Below are 20856 nucleotides of genomic sequence, written 5' to 3'. Positions count from 1 at the left end.
ATGACAATGAATTCATCATCCTCACTTTTTCGCGAAGATGCAGATTTTGCCGGATGTGATCTTTGACCTCTTCATCTGTATCTTTCTATTGAACAACAGCAGATTCAAGTTCCATTAAGGGGAAATATAAACATTTCAAATAAGCTTCCTTACATATCAATCACATAACAGCTGACTCACCAGGAGGTAGCGGGTCTTGGCTAGAGAGATGAGCTCCTGGTCTCCCGGGGTACACATGTTGAGGCCAATCGGTAGCATCTTCTTCAGAGCCGCCACAATAAGAGAGGTCTGGATGGAGTAGAACTCCCCACGCCTTTTCTTGTGCCTCCTTTCCTGGTCCTGTCCTCCAGACTAAAAAAAAGAAATAGTAATGCTAAATAGAGACAAGGCCGTATGGCATTCTAACTAAATGTTCAACATTTAAAATAATTTATCTAAATAGATGCCCCAACAGTATTTTAATGGAGCCTGCTTCACAGTTGAAGGACAAACAATATAAGTAAACAAAAACCAGAGACATGACAGGTTCTCATCTTTTGACAAAATCCATGACCAGACTAATCCTGTGCTGCTGAGGCATTTCTAGGAGATCCAATTTAACAGCAAATGTAAACTTCTGACTATATAGATATACACAGAAACAAACACAACAGGGTACCACAATCTATTTACTGCAAACACCAGTCACAGATCACATGATTGGGAACAGAAGGGCTGGATTTCATTATGCCAGGTGACACATGTTCCGCCCACGAGTGAATGACGAAGGACAACATTACCATCACGCATGGTGATAAATGGAGACCACAGATAATTAGGAGACAAGAAACAGAACATAACTACACGACAGACCATATAAGACAGCGGCACAAGCTATTGGCTTCTCTGCTTAGCGACTGGAGCACTTAAGCCAATACGATGGTAGGTAAACGGCTCATGCACTGCATCACTCTACCTTTTCCTTAAAGGACTGTTTGAGACAGGGAGAGGGAAAGACAGAAAAAAGGGACAGATAGAGGAAAATGATGAGAGGGCTCTCAAAAGGATGCAGTGAAAACCATTTGTTTGCCTTCAAACAGGTAAACAAGGCAGACCCCTGTAATGCAGACCAGGGCCAGAGGTATGAAGGAATATTTGGCTACAGAATGAATTTATTTTTCCGTCATGTAGAAACATACATGCATAAATTCACACACTCACAGGCATAAGTCAAAGAGAGTCATGATCCTGCTCAATTCAGGATCATTTTAAGGTTTCTGCACACACATCCGAAGGGTTAAGGAGCAATTATATGTGATTAAATGGGTGCAGGAATAAGCCTTTGTGAAAATAAATAACCAACCTTAGATATCTTGGTTTTATTATCACCAGTCAAGAAGGAAAGGTTGTTGATTTCATTCTGGACCACAAAGTTCTGCTCTTCTCTTTTGAAATTCTGGAAAAAGACAGAAGGCGCAGATAGCTAAGATTTTTTAGTGTTATTGCTACGAATGACAGTTTGTTTTTTCCAGATCAGCATGTATGCAGATGAAAAAACTTACATGAGACTTGCACCAGAGGATAAATATCTCAGCAACCATTCTGAAGAGTTCATTGGAGTCAGAATCCGGTTCTTTCAGCCATCTGGACCTGCAGCAAAGGAAACAAGTACATCAGGATCATCTCTTTGAAATATAGCATGACATCATCTACGTCTCAGTGTGCTGACCTGTTGTTGTCCACATAGCGGATAAGCATTGGGTAAAAGGCGTAGAGGTCCCTGCAGAGTACTGCAAACTCATCCAGAATTAGAAGTTCTGCCTCCTGGGTGTCCCCCTTGTTGTCTGCTTTCAGAAGCTCTTCCTCAGCAACCACCTTCACCGTCTTCTTCTTCAGCTTCTCCAGCGTAGGCAGGAAGTGGCTCTTCAGCAGGTCCGCTCGGGCCTTACTGATGATGGGTTGCACGTATACTGAACAGAAAATTTAACTTAGTACAGTTGTGCAAGCATTTAAAATGTTTTAATTTACCAGAAACTTATATTTATTTATTAAAATGTATTGATGGGCTTTCACATGTTTTTAAGTTTTTATTAACAGTCATGCAATTAATTACTAGTAATAGTTAGCATTAGCACTAATAGCATTCATGCAGAATATAGCAGAAAACAGCCTGTATAGGCTGACACTGTTTCAATCCAGATTCCTGTGAAATGCTACTTAGTTGAAATGCAAAATAAAATTAGTTGAGACTAGGAATAATGCAAAACTAAAAGTAACACAATCCAGTGTGGACTCAAGATTCTCATTTGATTTTATCGCGGCAAACCCACCTGCAATCCTCTTCATCCAGGATGCCTCATCTATGCCCAGGTTGTTGTTGAGGATCTTGAGGATGTTACCAAGAATGAGGCTGAGGTGCTCAGAGGTGACAGTGGTGCAGCAGATGCTGCCCCCGCTGGCTTGCTGGTTCTCAGGACCCCTCTCCCACCAGTAGGACAGGTAGTTACACAGCATGGGCAGCACCACCTCAATCACATGAGGCATCTCTGTGTACCGGGCTCCAGACTCAGACATGTCATTGATGTCCTTCATCAGACCGTCCAGCCGTGGCATCCCAGGACACATCTCCTCAACTGAATCTGGTATTCCCAGCACTGAAAATACCACAGGATATTCAAGTGTGATTAAAAAAAATGCATATAGGATCAAACTGCAGCGTTAAACATTTTATAAAAGGTAGTGGTTTTTGTCAAACTAAACAGAATTTCAAGTGTACTTGCTAAAGACTTCACACATACGGATATATATTTAATTTCCACATTGTACCATTAAATACACATATATTTTTTTTCACAAGTCTGACTGGAAAAACGTTCCCTTAAACCAAGAGAGGTTTTACAAGACATGAAAAAAATTCTGATTGAATTGATCAGCAATTTCTGACTATAGAATGTGTGGAAAAACGACTGCAGTGCTGATATAATTTAAACCAGTCCACTTCTGGTAATTAAGTCTTTCATTTTTAAACAAATAAATGTGACTCACTGGTTCGTTCCCTTGCACTCCTGGTATTAAAGACAGAGCAGGGGTTATAGGTGTTGAGCAGCGGCTCCAGGAAGGCTACAGGCATCGCTCCAGCTAGAGTGGCCAGACACTGGCCAATAGCAGGTAGCTGTCTGGGGGGGGCACAGAGGGGATGAGACCGCATTGAATAGCCCAGGGATTCTCCCCCAAGACTTTAAACAAGTGTTGATGATTTTCTACCTTTCTACATAGATGTTTTTCCCAGTTCCCAGTGCATAGAGACTGGTCAGGGTGCGGTAGCAGGACACTTGAACATCCTCCACTGGGGAAAAAAAGAGTTGCGAGTTCCACCAACATGACACTTGTATTTACATTTACTTTAACATTTTGATCCAGTTCTTTAGCGCACATTAGTTTCCCATCAGGACTCACAAAGCAGATCGACTCCAAAGTGGTGTTGCGTGATGTGTTCAAACAAAGCCGTTAAAATAGGGAGGAGTGCTACAGTGGTGTAGTTGATATTCTGCGACACCCCTTTCATCTGTGAGCGAGAGTGAGTAAACTTCCCCAGCTTCAGGTTCTCAAAGGTTTTCTCCAGGTCCTCTGCGGCATTTTCGAAAAACGTTCTGAGGCCCAGCCTCACCAGCTCAGAGCCCGACTTCATCACCGTCCTGTTGAAGTGGCACGAGGTGTGATAAATTACTGAAATCAAATGACGAGATATCCAAGGGCAGAACTGCACTAAACCACAGGAAACCGTTTGGTATGCAAATACCATAGTTCATGCACAGCAGGACAGGCTCACTATGAATTTACAGACTGTGAAGGTGTTAGTCAAGAAATATGAGACACAAGTATGAACCTGACTGCCCTTAGACGAAGTATCAACGATTCATTCATGAAATGAAAAGGTGCATACTTAAATTTAAGCTTGCCAATGTTCGAGCTCTGACATTTGTATTGCATGACACTGAAATACAACAATGTGTTCATGTGATTAGTCGGTCCATTTCCAGCATTTCACAGTTCATAACGTTGCCAAACAAATTATCCATTTTTAAGCCGCCTGTGTCCCAGCAGGAAGGAGAAATGAAAGAGACAGTGGGCATCAGCTGTGGCTCCTCAGCACAGATCAGACATGATGATACATTGCAGATTGAGCCTTACGATGCGTGAGCTGCATTAACAAACAGTACGTTTGAGTCCAAAGAACACTGTAGGCCCTGGGCAACACATGACACATTTGTTTTTGCTTATTTTAAATGCCAGAGGATGCTCTGAATCTTTTAATGTCAGTACGTCCCATAAGACATTATGGTAACAAATGTTTAAAAAGAAAATGTTCTTGGTGAAATGTTTCTGCAGATAAATTATTTTGCTTTAAACAGGACTATGTAACTGGCTTCCCACAGAAGTATTCCTTTCCTGGAAATCTTGTCCAAGGGCAAATATGGCCCCAGTCCATGTTATTAAACCTACATGAAAATTACCGATACGTAAAAAAAAAAGTACATATTATATATACATTTGTTTTTTGCTTTTTTCCTTTTAGAACCAGCATCTTTTCCAGGCTGGGATTGGCTCCAGCTTACCTGACCTTACAAAGGTTAAGCAGTAACAGAAAATGAATGAATAAACATTTTCTCAATTCAAGGAGAAATGCTGACTGTGCCAGGTTCCCTGCTAGTCTTGATTGCTGCCTACTTTGTACACACCTGGTGTCCAGGGTGTGTGCCAGGATATGCAAACAGCTGACAATGGTGGTGGAGTCGCTCCCTACAATACAAGAAAAGAGCCATTATTGTGATATAAACACAACCTCGGTCATTAATGTTTAGGGAACTTTCATGACATGAGCTGAGCCTCTCTTCAGAATTCAGTTCTTGTTTTTTTGTATGTACAATAACCTACAGTCCCTACAGAACCTACAGAAATGGTAGGTTACATCTAGGTAATCAATATCCAGTAAAAGATAAAGGTAGGGCATGCACTGTGGTTGAAGGTCCGATGGTTAAATTAGCGCATACAGTTGTTTCACCACTAGAACTATCAAAGTTTCAAGGCTATGATAAGACAGCTGATGCCGCTCCTCGCTGTCCACAGACAAACACTGGAACATAGGTGGAAAGCAGTAGCTTGGCTTTAAACAAAGGTAACATTAGCAGCCTACTAGCACCTGTGAATGAATATGTTTGACGCGTATGCACAGTGGCCATTAGGTCGTAATAAGCTTACCAAAGAGAGAAATCCTATGTCTGACAAGAGCTGCCAGTTTACAAAAGAGGCTGGAGGTGTGATGGATAGACAAAGGAAGGAAAACAGACAATCACAATGAAAACTTATTATTTTAGAGAGAATCAGTCAATTCATAAGATTTTTAGTAAAGAATGTTGAAGGCTTATTTTGATGCTGCATTGCTTTATCCAATTGACATTGTTTTCACTGTGTACCTGGTGACCATCTCCTTCTCCTTGTTGGAGGCATAACCGCTGCTACTCAGGTTCTTATTGGGGGAGGAGAGGAAGTAGAGCGAGTGGTTCTTGAAGTACTGGTCAATAAGAGGAAGGAGAACCTGATAGAGGATACCAATAATTACACAATCAGATTATCTGAACAGAAACCAAACTGAAAACTAATCAATTCTGGTTCAGCATCTGCATTTTATTGCATCATTACTTTGGCAAAAAACTTGATTTCCTGTTCATGAGGGGAGCGGTCTGTTTTGCCACTGGCAGCCATGGCCTCTGGATTGAAAGCATAAAAAACAAGTTTAATAATAAGTAGTTTGGTGCCATGTACTCAGGTCCTATGTAATATCACCATACCCAAGTGAGCGATGAACTCCTGAGCTGAGTCAACATACTTCAGAAGCTTCTTGAGGAACTTGTATGCAAACCTCTTCTCCATGGAGGATGAGTCATGCTCCAAGTCCTTCAAACCTCTGCAATACAATAACAACCTAACTTCAAAACCACCAGGTTCTCCTCTAATGTCTGGAAGACATTGACATATAATACAGGTGACATCCAGAACCTTGTGATGCTGTAGCCGTTGACCTGCAGGAAGCGGAAAAGTTCCTGTGCCTTCTCCCGATCACGGGCCTTCTCCTTGGCTGTCAGTGTGTCATAGGGCACCAACAGAGGGTGTGTTCCCCCACCTTAAAAACACAGACAGCCCAGTGTCAGCTAAAACACCATCAATCGCAGCTTTCTGCTGTATGTCTGTGCAGAGGCATGGCAATAAAAAATAGATTAACCACTCAGCTGAACCTGTTCAGCCAACACTCTACGTCTCTTCCAGTTTGTTTTTCAGATACTGTATCTCTATGTGCCGACTTGGATTGATTTCATGAACAAATCACCTCTGCTTCCAAGGTCACTCTTTTTCTTCTTAGCCCAGATGTTATGATAATTGTCAGCCACCGCCTCCACCATCCCCTAAAAATAAAAATAAACAGTGCATCTCATATCCTGCACATGCTACTCATTTAGATGACGTTCATATTTATTCACACTGACAGAACATCTGATTTGTATTAGAATTGTTATTTTTAAAGCAGGCTGCTCACCTGCAGCTCTCTGGATAGAACCACGTTGCTTGTGTCAATGGGGCTTGGATGGAAGCCGTTTGCCTGAACATATAAAGAACATATTTACAGTGAGACACACTGTGTTTTGGCTTTAAATAATCTTCATGAATCAAGCTCATGAAATAGGCTTGTGATATTACTGCTTTTCCCGATCACAACCTTTGCACTGTACCTGTGAAGCCTGGGAGATCTTTCGCATTTTCTCACTCTCCCTTTGCAGAGACATGCTTTCTCCGTCTTTGGTCCTGTCAATACTCCAACCCATTGCCAGCATGCTCTTGAGGGATTCTCTGATCGGCCATCTGTAAATATCTTTCTCCTAAAGCACATGAACCGAAACAGGGACTAAGCCTAGAAGCTTCAAACATTTCAGATTTTTTATTTTTTTTATCATCTTTACATCCTGTACCTTCTCTGTCAGGGCTTTGTATGTCCTGAGCTGAGGGTGAATTTTGGTCCTCTCATCAACGCAATCTCCATATTTCCATCCCAGCAGCACCTAAGGGATGAGAACAAAGAAATGTGCAATGGAGAAAACAATCCTCAATGCCTTCAGAATCACTTAAGGATGCAATTTAATGTATGGAAGACTGGGTAAGAGATTAAGCATGCATAACAGATTAAGGAGTCATGGTGCATTAAGTTCTTGCTGTCCTCAGCACTTCATAATTGTTTTTGACAGATGCAACAATGCAGGCTAAGCAGTTGGCACAAAACAGTACAAGGGCCTTCTACACAGAGACTTGCAAAACTCCTGTCAGCATTCCCGGAGTATCCCTTTCTATAATAAGAAAAGGAGCTATCATGAAAATAAATAGTCTTGTGGTACCAAAAATAGAATAATATCAAGATATGAAACTGAACCATTTTTTTTTTTTCAGTTATAAAAGGTTGGATAGATTAATAATAATTCAAAAGGGTTTTACTCATTCAAGGACTTAGACGTGTCTGGTTCTAAACTGTGGAACTGAATACCTGTTTGAGCCGGTAAACGCGCTTACCTTTTCTGCTGACCATTTCTCATGGGAATGCTCTGCATATTTGTTGGCAAAGTGCTCCAGCTTTTCCGGAAGAGCAATACTTGAAAAAGAATACAACAGTAAGCCTGTTTTAAGCTTATACTATTCATGCATAGACATATATTACATAATAAGTCAAGCTAAAATAATATTTCTCATTTAAATCTGGTTTGAACATTGCTTACTTAGCAATACTGATGGGCTTGGGGTCAAAGTTGCCCTGAGTATCAACAGAGACAAGTTTTTCCATCGTAGTATTAATGGAGGCATCCACATAGTCTGGTGGCAACGCTCCAGCTATGGCACTGAGGCATGGCATCGCCATCTTGAAGAGATCTTGGTCATATTTCTGCATGATAAAAGAAAGGCAGCTACAGATTACATTCAAAATTTAGCTCTTAAAATTGCCTTGAAGCAATGGATTTAACAAATTAAATGAATGGGTTTAGGTGCATTGAAATAAAATAAAGCTAATATTAAATTAAACAAAGCGGCAACAGTTTCATTGAACCAGTGCAAGTGCTGGCAGAATAGAATCCAAGGAAGAATTATTCTAAAAGCTGGATAACTAGCATGCTCAAGGCTTCAGATCAATGGTGGCTGTCGAAATATTGATGTTTTTAAGCCAGCCTTTTGCACGGCCTTCTTACATAAGGATGCATTTAGACAGCTGTGTTTGGTCGTCTGCATGAAGAAGAAACCTCAGTGAGATCACTCACATAAATACATCGAAATGTAGATTTAGATGGGTTTTATTTAACTCTCATCACTTTATAGTATAGCTGCAATGTTACACATTCTAATCATTTTGGGGAGGCTTGCACCACATATTTACTACTGGTATTTAAATCGTGATAAAATTACAAAAGAACCCTAAAAAGAGAAAACAAAAGGCTCATGCAACATAAAAGCAACCCGCTTACCCTCTGTGACAGAGAGTCAAATATACCCCAGAAGATTTTCTTGGTGAGCAGTAGTTCATCTTCGGATGCTGTGCCGTAGCTGCCCCAGCCAGACGGGAGACAATAGTACTTCCAGTTCTGCTCATAGTGGTTGGTTAGCAGCTGGATGACAAACATAATGCAAAGTCAACACAAGTAGATTAATAAATATGCAGCTTAGTCAACAGTGCAGCCACAGCACAATAGGACTGGGTCAAAGAGGTTTAGCAAACTGGACCTCAAAAGGAAATTCTCTCTTCCGCACAGTCAAATGAAATCCAAATGTGGATATGAAAGTATAGAACAATCATTGCTGCCATTTCATAGCAGTCACTCCTTATTACATCCACAGTGCTTCTCTCAGATGTATAAAGAGAAGCAGTGTGTAATCACACAGACCACTTCTTGCACGTCATATGACTGAGTGTGAGAGAGAAGCAGGTGAACCCAGCATACCTAAGATAAGCCTTCAAACCAAATGTTGGAAATACGTTGGATGTGTTTCACCGCAGAGCTGAAAAAACTTTAACATTTTTATATTAAAGCTGTAATGAGATTAGGCAGTGACCAGACAGAAAAGTCAAGAAAATTATTGGCACCCTCAAAGGCATCTTGCAGTAATCAGTCAGCAAGGGTACATCAAAGACGAGGCGGCGCAGGAGCTGCTGCAGCATCGAGGGACGGAGGTACCTGCAAAACAAGGTAAGAAAGATAAGAGTGCCGCTGTCCTGGGCAGCTCCAAATCACAACATCAGCAGACTATAAGCATATTTGTCTCAGTGATTTAGAGGGGCATTTAGGTAAGAGGCTAGAACTATAATCAAGTTTTGTCAGGAAACGTCAAATACACTTTAGATTTTTTTTTTATTCATTCAAGCTGAGATACCTCATGCATTAGGAATTATGTAATGAGTCAAATTAATATTTCTATTTTCTAATATATAATTTTGCCTCTTACTTGCAGACAGCTAGCAGGCACTCCTCTATAGCATCTCTCTGGGCCTTGGTGAGAGAGCGGCCCTTAGAAAGGCGGTAGATGGTGTGCAGAGTTGAGTCGATGAGGGTGGCGTAGTGCTCAGTGCCCGCAAAGAGAGGGGCACAGCGGGTGAGGAGGGGTAGTAAGGCTGAGCCAATGTAGCGGTTCATGGCCAGGGCGGTCTCCGTGGTACAAAGACCCTCCTTTACAGAGAGTCACAGAGAGATTGCTTCATTTAATACAAGACAATTAAACTTAAAAAAAACAGCTTTTGTTCGGGTACTTAAAATTACATTATTTTAGCTGCTAATTACGATGAAACAATAATTGAATGAATTAACTGAAGGTTGAGAAAAAACAAGGTTCAACATGGAGATTGCCGAGCATCATTGACCGGTAAATCGTGGATGAAATGCCTGTTACAATGGCTGGCCATTCAGTACTTCTCTCAGGCATTATAGTACCGTATCCAGAGACGTAGCAGCCCGCAGGTCAGGAAGGAAGCCCACTTCAAGAAGTTGAAGCAGAAAGCTCTGGTCTTCTATGCCATACACCCTGTCCAAAAACAGCACCATTGGGGCTTTGTGATCTGGACAGAAGCTGGCGGACACGTCTGGCTCTGTCACCAACCCGTCTGAGAAAGAGTGAGACAAGGAATGGAAGGCATGACATGCAGCATAAACTGTACTGGTGTGAGAGTCATAAAGTATTTTCAAAGTAGTTGAGAAGTAACAGCTTGCTGTCTTCATTCTTAGCCTGTGGCCGAGCTCAGCCATTAAAGAGGCACGTCTCGTCATGAATATGCTGATTATTAATCAATAAGACCAGGACAGCTCGCTGTAGAAATGATCGGGCTTACTCAGATATGAGCGTGTGCAGTAAAGCATTGAGCTGATTAAACAGGCATGAGCAGTGGAATGAAATCAAATGAATGTGCAGACTTTTTATTTCGGGTGCTCAACATGGCGCAGACCAGTACCTTTGTTGGTTATGGGCATTTTGAGCGGAATGCTAATGATGCCTACGAGGTCTTCAGTGGGGACCAGAGAGCGCAGGATGGCACGGATACGCAAAGCTTCACCTTTGCCTTTGTTGATGAGCTGAAGAAGAAGAAATGCGAGTGAGACAAGGGAACATCTGTCCAAGAAACACACCGAATGAATGCACAATTTCATCACGCATACATGCATCTCTGGGGCACAACGTCCTAACAGGTCAATGAGCGCAGAGTAAAAGGACATGATGGCATTGCCCATGTGTACCACCTCCTCCTCATCGTCACCGTCAGCAGATCTAACAGTCGAGAAAGTGAAGTGCAGAATTGAAGAAACAGAAAAGAGGAGGAACAACAGAGAAATTACTTAAAGGGGATAAGGGATAAGACACTAATCTGAAGGTTAAGTCCTCAGCATTGATTTGATAAGCTTCGCTGTATCTATATAGCCTACACATCAGAGCTGGCTCCCTGCACAGAGCCCGGGAGATCCAAAGCCGGCGTCTCGGAGATCTTGATAGCTTCTTTCATGGCTGCCAGCAGGCCGTTTCCTCCCTCTCCCCTCAGGGCGGGTCCAAAGCACTCTGGGCGACGGATGAGCAGCTTGACCACAACACTGGAGTTCTCTTCCACACTCTCACCTGAGACACAAATACAAAACCGTGCGATACAAACAAGAAAATACAGCATGCACACACTGCAACTCTAACATACACACAACCTGCACGTCATAAGCCTCGGGTGTCTGCATTTTAAGTGGCTGAACGAAAGAATTTCAAGCATTATTGGATGACTGTTCATCTTTTCTACATTTTTAAAGATAATCAAAGAAAGTGAATGAACACAAAGGCAGAAAGAAAGTCCTGAGTCTAGATGCTATTTACAGTCGTACCGTTAACAAACACGGCAAATCTCAAGAAGGAAAGGTAACGCTCCCCCTCAATGGGGTTCCAGCCGATATCCGGATAACCTTTGGCGAGGAGCATCAGGCAGCTCTGGAGGCCACAGCCTGCTAGGTAGGTGACCACCTACGGGTATAGCACAAAAACACATATAGATCACAAATACTGCTGTGTACATGTGACAATGTCTTTACATCAAGCAGACACACACTGAATAAATGAAGGAAGGTGAACCGACCTTGTCCAGGTCGGGCTCTTCCAACGCCAGAGCCAGGCCATTGTTGTCCATCACTGAGGAGGCGGCCACATCTAGAGGGGTGGAGCCTCTCATAGCTGGTGAAGCTGCAACACAAAGCAATCTCATCCAATCAACCTCTGACTTGGCTCTTACATGCTGGGTGTGTGTGTGTGGGTGTGGATCTAGAAGAGACACTTTTCACGCCAGCAGGACGCTCTTTAAAGCTCATTCTCTTCTCACAGAATGATAGATGAGTCGGTAGATTCTCAGAATTCATGTGCACGCCCTTGGCGTGAGGCTACTAATTCGATGGAACAAAGGCGTTTACATAAAGGCGCGCTCACCTAGCCCCACGCTGCTGTTCTCCAGAAGGTAGCTGAGGTGGTCGAACATGGCTTTCTGGTTCTGACGGCTGATCCGGCAGAAGTAGCACAGGAAGCGACAGCAGCTGGCCACCATTTTGGGGAAAGCAATTTCCTGAGGGAATACACAGTTTCTCAAACGTCAGCTGAAGTAATTTCAGGCAACAGTCCCTTCAATTTACGACTCTATTATTGACTAGCTTCATGCCACGCATTGCTAACTAACTACACCCCACAAAACAGAACTAACGTGACACCAAGTGGTCATGGAGAGTTTGCGTCCTTTTCTCGTGTGGTGGGTTTATTGTATTGACTTGTTTTCATAAATACCCTGACGTGTTTTCTCTCTAAAAGACCCGACGCCTTCACGCAGCCTGTCAGCTGGCCAGACTGAGCCTTTTTTACCCTCCCTATCTGCCAGACGCTGATGCTGTCAGCCCGAGGATAAACACCACCTACTGACACCATGTCTTTATTAACGTATCCTCACACTGTGGCGATGACTGTCGCTCACACAGACACACACACACTGGAAATGCACAGCGACAGTGACATGCATCTTTACAAGTGTGGCTGTCCAAGTCAAAATATGTGAAAGCAGAGAATATTTAAAAGCAGGAACCTGGGACTTGTCTCCTCCAAGCACATTGACCATGACCTCCATGACAGTCTCATGCATGCCCAGTATTCTCATTAGGTTAGGGTGCTGGTAGAACACTTTGTTATTCATGATGTCCCTGAAATGGAAGGAGGACACAGGGGAAACGTCATTCAATACAACCCCATTGAATTTCAATTGTGTCCCTCGTAGAATAAAACTAGCAACATCATAACCATGACAAACTATATGAGAACAGTCAAAAAAATATTTGACCCAGTTGACAATCCCAACTTACCCAAGTCCGTCAATCATGAGTTTCTCTTCCTCTTTTCCCATACGGACCGACAGCAAAGATCGGATCTGACCGAGAGAAGCCAGCAGGTTGATGGTATCCTGGACTGAAGCGGCGCTAATCGTGTAGGTCTTCCTCATGGCCCTCAGCAGTTCCCCGATGCTGTCATACTGCCGCCTCAGCAGGCTGAACATCTTGCGGACCAGCTCTGGGTCTTGGATGTGACACTCCTGAGCCCAGGTCACCATTGTCTGAGAGATCAGCTCCTTGAGATTGGCTGGGGGGAACAAATAAGTAAAGATGACTGCTAATTTTGCAAATAAATATATTTTTTTCCATGGCAAGTTAAGTATTTGCTAAAACCTAATGTATTATTTGTTTTTACATTCAAAGTTGTGAAATCAAGACACCTCACATTCTGACAATCTGCAGGGTACATCATTAGAAAATATGTGGAACTATAGGCGATCTTTGACACTTCAATCTGAAACGACTGAATTTCTGTTGAAAGCAACATATCTCACATCTCAATTCACCTTCTAGTATTCACATGTGCACAAATACACACGGACACACACACACTTCGCATAAAACTTTATTACAGTGCTCTTTGTGCTCCAAACACAAAGAGAGCTTTGTGTTTGGCTAATTGCAATAGACCTGATCTTCAGGTCAATTGCACTTAGTTGATCGTTTTTTTAAGGTCCTGTGACTGCATGGCTGAATGGATCTGCAGTGAGACTACTGGATGCCAGACTGTCAATCAATGCAAGTGTGTGTGTGTGTGTGTGTGTGTGTGTGCACTGAGTGTGCTTCATAACACCTGACTTACATTCTCTCTCTCTCTCGCTCTCTCTGCCTGTGTTCCTCTTTAAAACACTCCCTCCCTCGTCCCTCTGAACAACACAATAAAAATCTCCATCCAGTCTAGCATTAGATTGATGAAAGCCGGCATCTTTTATGATTTGAGGGTTCACACACAAGCCCTCTCACACACACTTTTCTTCCAGGCCAGTCATCATGTCTGAGCATTAAATGCTTCTGGTGGATAAGCCATTTATCAGGAGGAGGAAAATGACTTCTGCGCTCCTTTGACTTCATTCTCATGAAATAATTGCTAAGACAACAGCACATTTAGTATCTTCAGGGTCTGGCTGAGCGAGATGATGAAATGGGAGGAGACGTTACGGCTGGAGCAACAGCACAGACTATATCATGTCATCTTCACTCTTAACCATCTTCCAGCCTCCTGGCAAAACTATTTCTTATACCAGATTTAATTTTGGAATTCAAAATGTATCACAAATGTCACATAGATTTGTCAAATACAATACAATACTAAATCAATACTAAATAATAATACTAAATTTAGATAATCAGTGACTTGATTTGTGGTCCCTGACACAAATCAAACAAGTGATACTTGAGACAAAAGGATTCTGTACAACTTGTTCCAGATTATCATCCTGGCAGACTCCCTGAATCCTGATTACTGAGTACTGCTACTGAAATTATTGTTTTGCTGCGGTGTATGCACTCAAGTTTGATAGGCTGCATCCATGCATGTGCAAATCAGGTTAACCTTTTATTTTATCCTCACTGTATTTTCTTTCTTTTCTCCTCACATCTCCCAGAGCGGATGAAAATACCTACTTTTCTTACTGGAGCCTCTCCTCCACCTGTTTCTGTATTACCAGAACTAAATTGGAAAGAAATTTAAATGGAAATGACTCAGCCCACAAGACACCGGAAAACAACCGAGGCAAGGTTGTGGGTGGAGATACAATGGCAGAGCTCCAGCTTTTACGTTCTCCCTCTGAGTGAGGAGCGCAGACAAAGAGCTCGTACAAAAGAAGGTGAAAGCCACCATAAACAAGCAGAATGTAGAGGGGAGTAAACAGGCAGAATGTGTGTCAGACCTATACCTTTTTATGGGTGAGTAGAAATTGTGAAACAACAAGTGTAGAAAGAGAAAAGCAACTGCTAATTGTTCAATTGTGTTTTTTTCCCCTTGGATATTTAGATTTAAACACTTATAAAGACTGAGACATATAAAAAAAACAGTGACTTCCTCACATGGTGCAGCCTGAGCCATCTTTGTGGGCCGTTCTACTTTCAGAGACTGGCCTTTAATCTTGTTCACCAGCATGAGGAGGCGACCTTTAATAGAGGTCGCTTGCTCATCATCGTCTTCCTCCATAGGGATTCCTGCACAGGAAGTAGAAAAACATACAGATGAACAGCAAAGCGCATTAAAGCGGTATCTCTGTCAAATAGAGCTTCCTGTGGGAATAGTGCATTAATATAAAGAGAAGCTCAGAAATATTTCAAGTACAATTTCGTTTCTTTGTGTTTGGAAGGAGCCACAACAGGTTGCACAATGTGGCGCATTGGAATCTAAGGTCGCTTGTACAGAGGATTTGGCAATTCATCAAAACAGCAAGATAAAGTGTAATTCTTCAGCAGAGAGACAGAGATGCATAAAGGGAAAAGGAGCATCTGTGTGAGAAAGCACTGGAACACTTCACGAAGAAAGAAGCACATAAATATCTCACCACAATGGAGCTGCAGCTGGGTGTGGAAATCATACAGCTCCCCCTGGATGTCTGTTGGACATGGGCAGTCGTCACCCATACTGAAGGTTAGCAGCATGTTGATCTAAAATGCGGAAACATGAGATGAGATACTTTAATGCATGAACAGTGTATGATAACTCTTTGGAAGGAACTCCGTGCAGGAGGTCTCGCTGTAGGAGTCAGAGGCTGATTCTCCATCTGCACTCAGAAAGAGACACCATTACGAGTCCTTGACGAGACTCTGAAGCGCTCAACTATAGCTGCAGCTGTGATCCTCAAGTAATACCGTGTGTGTGTGTGTGTGTGTGTGTGTGTGTTTAGGGGGGGGGGGGGGGGGGTCAAAATGAATGACGTTATGTAACAACTCTCCCTGAATTATCTGGTTGCATGCATCATTGGAAGTGCTGAGCTTGCAGGCTTCATTTCTGGTCGGTAACATTAAGCAGATCTATGTGACGTACAGTTCCTGCTGTTTACCCTCTGGGGCTGATTTGCACCTTTAAGTCAGAACTGTTACATGCCAAGTGACATTATGATATACAGAAATATTAAAATGAGATGATGCAGACCGCTTCTAAGTCGATAAAAGAATGAGTTGTGATGTGCTTCTTTTTGATGATAAACAATCAATGTGAAATAAACAATGAATAAAAATTAAAGGCCCTCCACATTATTTGGATTATTTCAATTTTTTGGATGATTAGATCTCTTCTCAGGGGGTTTTCCCTCTCCAGTTAGCACCTGGCAGAGTGGGATAAATTAAACTTTCATCATTCTTATCGGTACGTGGAATCTGATCTGTGGATGTGCAAGTGCTGTGAAATAGATAAACAGAATGAATTATTCCTTTTGATTTATTTATAAAGGAAATCTAACTTAAAAATGTATGTTTAAAGGCATAAAAATAGACAGGAATATGAATAACAATTTTTTTCCATTTGTTCTATTTGAAAATATAAAAATGACATGATTTCTATATTATATTATAAGAAAACTGCAGGTATAATGTAAATCCAGCCAGCCTCAGCAGAGGCAGACGGATATTAAAGAGAACCAGTGACTAAGGCCTCTTCTCACCTGTTCTTGAGGGGGCGATCTGAACTCTTTGGTTTTCTTTGCAGTGACGGCGGCAGACATGTTGAGCGCCAGCATCAGCTCATTGTAGCGGAACTTCTGGTTGAACTGCAGTTTGGACACAAAGTTGTCTGAGAAGGATACAATGGCTTCGATGCGGTGCTTCAGCTCACAGTCGCAGAAATAGTGAAGCAGCTCACACATCTGGGGAATAAACAAAGGGAGGAAATACAGATGCATCACTATTACGAGCAGATCTGAAGAAAACGCCATATGGTGCTTTCTTACTTTGTTCTGTGGTTTACATTGATAAAGTCAAAAAAAAAAAATCACCTGTCGTTTCACAGGCTCCGGAAGTCTCTTCTCCAACAGTCCTTTCAATGGCTGCTTCGTCTCTTGGGCTGCCTCCTCCTCTCCAGCCTCCACCGCCTTCTCCTCCACTCCTGTGAGTCCTTCTTTGTCCGCTGCACCGACGACTCCGTCCTCGTGTGCGTCTTTGAAAACATTCGGGTCTATGAGCAGTAATATCTGATGAACATCCTGACTACTTAGTACGCCCATAGTCAGCAAAGTGCTAATGAGTTTCAAGATTGGCACAAACTGGTACTCTACGCCCCCTCCGACAGGATCCCTGATGTGGTGCCCGCCGCCCTGAACTGCCTCCGTCAGCATTGAAATAGCTTTCTCCTTCAGTGCATCCAGTGGTATTTGAGGACTATAGAGATGTTGCTCCCGTTTGGTGTTGATGAAACAGGGTGGAGCAAAGTTGAAACGGGGTTTGAGTGAGGTACTGAGTCCAACCCCTGGCGGGAGATGCTTTTTGGAGGCATCGGAGAAGAGGCGGATGGAACGTGTCTCGATTGTGACTGGGATGATGAACTCATCTTTCATCATGAGCCGCGCCTCTTTGGCCGTCTCCAGGTGCGTGCTTATCAGGACGTTGTAGAAGCCCTCACGTAACATGCCTGACAGGTATTGGTTATCGATCATGTATAAGAGCTGTGATTGGTCCAGGTGACTGCAGAGGGCATGCGCCACCCGCGTGTTTCCCAGCGCACAGAGGGCACAGTAGAGCCTCAGGGTGTGGTAGTGGAACCTCCTCATGTCCTCCTGCTCAGACAGCTCCATGATGTCAACACACCTACAAAAAAAAAAAAGGTGAAATAACAGAGTACATGATCGATAATGTTCCCTGTGGAGGTTTTGACCTCTGTTGGTACTAGAGCATAATGCCATACTGCAAATGAGAGCAGCTCGCATGCCTATGAAAAAGCCTGCAGTCAATAAACATGGGTAGGATTTAAAGTACTCAAAGGAGAAGCTCATCTGTTGGAAAAGCACAATGTGCTTTTGTGAGTAATGCTGAAAGTGTACAAAACATTCTGTTCAAAAGAAAACTCATTTAAGTTCAGACAACAGAATCGTCTTTAATATTAATCATAACAAAGGCCTTAACATTACATGAGTACAGTATTCTGTACCTGTTCTCCTCAGGTATATGCACAGCCAGCATCTGCAACGGTTCCAGACACTGAACCACCCAGCCGTGTCTTTCACTAACCCTCGCGGTTTCCACCTTCAAGAAGGTATTGGGCATGCGGCTCCACAGCACGGCATTGATAGTCTGCACATCTAGACGGGGTGGACACTGGGGCACCGGGTTCTTATGTTCACTCTTGAAGATAGCTGACGACAGAGGCATGGCATTCTGGACGGGGACATGACATGGATGGACTGATGTAAGCGATGCTGCATTTTTTTTCAATGACAGAAATCAGCGTATGCCGACCTTAAATTCTCAGCAGAGTGTATCAGAGTCCAGTATTTTCTCGAGAGGACGCTTTGGTTGTTCAGTGTGCCCCAGGACATGATTCCTCCCTCACTAACTTGCTTTTTCTTCACATGCTTTTCCTAATTTTCATATCAAAAATCTACACTTGGCTTTTATGAGAGCATTTTTTTAATGACTAATTAAATACCACAGTCTCAGAGTAACACTGTGTAAAATTATATGTACTGTGTGCACAAAGTTAAGATCTCCTTTACCTTTATTTTCGCCAACTCGAACTGGAAGAGGTTGGGGCTGGTGGGTTGCACAAACACAGCAGGGAAAAGCTTGGTGTTTGGTTCCACCTAGAGCGGAGAAAACAGAACCGAGTTTAGAGTTGGTCCGAAAAGGAAGCGCACATAAAATGCTTGAGGAGAAGCCAGAAAGCACGGCTTGTGGAAAGCAGCTTAATGACGCGTCATAAAATTCCCCTACGGGTGCATGTGTGCGTGATCACTGAAGAGTGTCGGCTGGCTAAATGACTCAGCATCTCGGCGGAGCCTAACGGTTTCAGTGAGGGAGAATATAAGGAGATTAAACCGTTCAAAAGGTTCTTTAAGGTTTAGTTCTCAGACTTCATCTAAACAGGCAAAATCAAAATCTGAAATTCAACAATACAGAAATCACTGCTCTGTTAGAAAGATAAGCAAAGAGGGAAAACAAGTCACTCTGAAAGTCAACGGGATTGTAAGTACCTGGTAGGAAGTAGAAATCTCCCTCCCATTGACAGTAAATATTACCAGGCCAGTGGCCAGGTCTATCTGACAGCCAATCTCCACGTCCACGTTGCTGCGACCCGAGGTGTGAGCAGCGTTGGTGACATCACCACCCCATACCATGTAGCAGTTACTCCTCTTCACGCTGTCAGAGTGCAAAGAGCATTAAACAAGTGATTTACACACTATAATGTAGTTGTAAGCAACTATGAATGATCATAGGGCTCTGTCAGCTACTGAACTTTTACTCAATCGCAAGAAGACAGTCTCCCTTCTCACCTCTCGTGGACTCGTCCTCGCTCATCACCAAGCGTAACGGTTACCGTTCGGTTTTTACTGAGGTTGAAGTTGTTGCTATAGTAATGGTAGTCGGGGGTAACCCATCCGACCCACACACCGGCAGGGTCCTGACCAGCGAAGACCCTTACGGAGTGATAGTACTGAAATGAAACACGGAAGAGTTAGCCACCTCTGCAACAATTGGTACTCGTCCAGGTACCCCCCCCCCCCGAAAAAGGGTGAATCATTACTGTAGAGATGCTGCTGTAGTCCACGCGTCTGATTTCATCGCTGTGCCTCACAGATCTCAATGGATATCTATCAGGAAGCATATCAAGTATCAGGTGAGCACTGAATAAAGAACTTCTGGTTGATTCTGACTGGAAAAAAACATCTCAAGCATGATTTAGCTACCTGTGTTTGACTTTAAGGATGTCGTCCTCATATACCCCGTTCATGTCAATGACAGGACTGGGTTTGAAGATGGACTGGAACTCTACAGGCATGCTGAGACGACAGAACACCATGTCTGCATTACTGTTCTGAGTGCCGAAGGTCTTATGGGTGACTTTAAGGCAAGGAGGGCTGTCGATGGTGCCGTCAATCCTGGTCACCTGCAGGTACGAGAAAATTCTGCATTCCTCGCAACTCTCATCCTGTGTTTTTTGACTAACAAATATTTCTCTGCTTTTGAGCTTACTTTAATGTGGTTGTGATCCTTTGGCACATTGACAAAAGTCGGTAGACGTTTGCTGAACCACATGGTGACCTCTCGGTTCATGTTGACGGCAAAGGGTTCGAATCCTTCCTGAAGGCCACACATGGTGTAGTACTTGAAGGTGCTAGCATCTTTGCCCAGATTCATGCGACCCACCTGAGACAGGCCGAGACTACACACGGGAATAAACCCTGAAGGACAGAGGAAGAGAAGCAGAGGGAGGGCAGAATAAAACGACTTTAGGATTGCACAGCAGGAAGGGAAGGGGAAATCAATTCAGCAGTTTACAAGTGTCAGATTAAATAAGGGGATTTCATTACAGGGAGCCAGTCATTGTCCAGTTATATCTCCAGTGCGGTCAGCCTGTGTTAATGACATTTGCTTTGCATGTCCTGCAATCCCCTAATCAGTCCAACTGTCACTGACCTTTGGCTTTTATAACAGCTCATTACATTCTCACCGTCTTCAGTTTCAAAGTCAGTGAAACAGAGTTCGGAGCCCTTGGTGGTAATGAGGATCTCTCCGTTCAGGGTGAAGATCATGGACTTGTCCTCCATGTTAATCATGCAGCCCACCACATCTCCAGCGTGCCAGCATCTTCCAAACAATCGACTACCCGTGTTGAGGCAGTGACCCTTGATGAAACACATAAGGCATAAAATAAAACAGTGGATTTGTCATATTTCCTTGAATTTGACAATATTAGATGATTAGAATTAAAACCGTCTGATCTTATTCAGTGGAGAAA

At 43.0% G+C, this 20856-nt stretch overlaps 1 protein-coding gene across 1 annotated transcript in view; it reads right to left on the bottom strand.

The window, feature by feature from the left end:
• Window positions 1–20856, bottom strand: part of LOC137907710 (ryanodine receptor 3-like) — a 71310-nt gene that overhangs the window by 14403 nt on the left and 36051 nt on the right. The window contains exons 30-75 of the mRNA XM_068752068.1: window positions 20569–20743; window positions 20091–20299; window positions 19805–20004; window positions 19642–19708; window positions 19391–19551; window positions 19091–19256; window positions 18614–18700; window positions 18049–18275; window positions 16901–17708; window positions 16571–16771; window positions 15473–15575; window positions 14994–15125; window positions 12921–13194; window positions 12647–12761; window positions 12007–12139; window positions 11663–11766; window positions 11415–11550; window positions 10977–11163; window positions 10713–10821; window positions 10508–10628; window positions 9993–10162; window positions 9511–9731; window positions 9152–9242; window positions 8535–8675; window positions 7797–7960; window positions 7594–7672; window positions 7002–7091; window positions 6765–6911; window positions 6572–6634; window positions 6365–6440; window positions 6037–6160; window positions 5829–5944; window positions 5680–5747; window positions 5454–5575; window positions 5239–5288; window positions 4719–4779; window positions 3436–3674; window positions 3244–3325; window positions 3025–3155; window positions 2310–2633; window positions 1709–1949; window positions 1542–1629; window positions 1343–1435; window positions 956–970; window positions 181–351; window positions 26–85 (exon numbers count right to left, since the gene is read on the bottom strand). Of these exons, the coding sequence (XP_068608169.1) occupies window positions 26–85; window positions 181–351; window positions 956–970; window positions 1343–1435; window positions 1542–1629; window positions 1709–1949; window positions 2310–2633; window positions 3025–3155; window positions 3244–3325; window positions 3436–3674; window positions 4719–4779; window positions 5239–5288; window positions 5454–5575; window positions 5680–5747; window positions 5829–5944; window positions 6037–6160; window positions 6365–6440; window positions 6572–6634; window positions 6765–6911; window positions 7002–7091; window positions 7594–7672; window positions 7797–7960; window positions 8535–8675; window positions 9152–9242; window positions 9511–9731; window positions 9993–10162; window positions 10508–10628; window positions 10713–10821; window positions 10977–11163; window positions 11415–11550; window positions 11663–11766; window positions 12007–12139; window positions 12647–12761; window positions 12921–13194; window positions 14994–15125; window positions 15473–15575; window positions 16571–16771; window positions 16901–17708; window positions 18049–18275; window positions 18614–18700; window positions 19091–19256; window positions 19391–19551; window positions 19642–19708; window positions 19805–20004; window positions 20091–20299; window positions 20569–20743 (6942 nt within the window). The remainder of the gene's footprint in view (window positions 1–25; window positions 86–180; window positions 352–955; window positions 971–1342; window positions 1436–1541; window positions 1630–1708; window positions 1950–2309; window positions 2634–3024; window positions 3156–3243; window positions 3326–3435; window positions 3675–4718; window positions 4780–5238; window positions 5289–5453; window positions 5576–5679; window positions 5748–5828; window positions 5945–6036; window positions 6161–6364; window positions 6441–6571; window positions 6635–6764; window positions 6912–7001; window positions 7092–7593; window positions 7673–7796; window positions 7961–8534; window positions 8676–9151; window positions 9243–9510; window positions 9732–9992; window positions 10163–10507; window positions 10629–10712; window positions 10822–10976; window positions 11164–11414; window positions 11551–11662; window positions 11767–12006; window positions 12140–12646; window positions 12762–12920; window positions 13195–14993; window positions 15126–15472; window positions 15576–16570; window positions 16772–16900; window positions 17709–18048; window positions 18276–18613; window positions 18701–19090; window positions 19257–19390; window positions 19552–19641; window positions 19709–19804; window positions 20005–20090; window positions 20300–20568; window positions 20744–20856) is intronic.

This window comes from Brachionichthys hirsutus, chromosome 18 (genome assembly GCF_040956055.1).
Source record: "Brachionichthys hirsutus isolate HB-005 chromosome 18, CSIRO-AGI_Bhir_v1, whole genome shotgun sequence".
NCBI lineage: Eukaryota > Metazoa > Chordata > Actinopteri > Lophiiformes > Brachionichthyidae > Brachionichthys > Brachionichthys hirsutus.
This window is presented reverse-complemented; position numbering and strand designations above follow the sequence as displayed.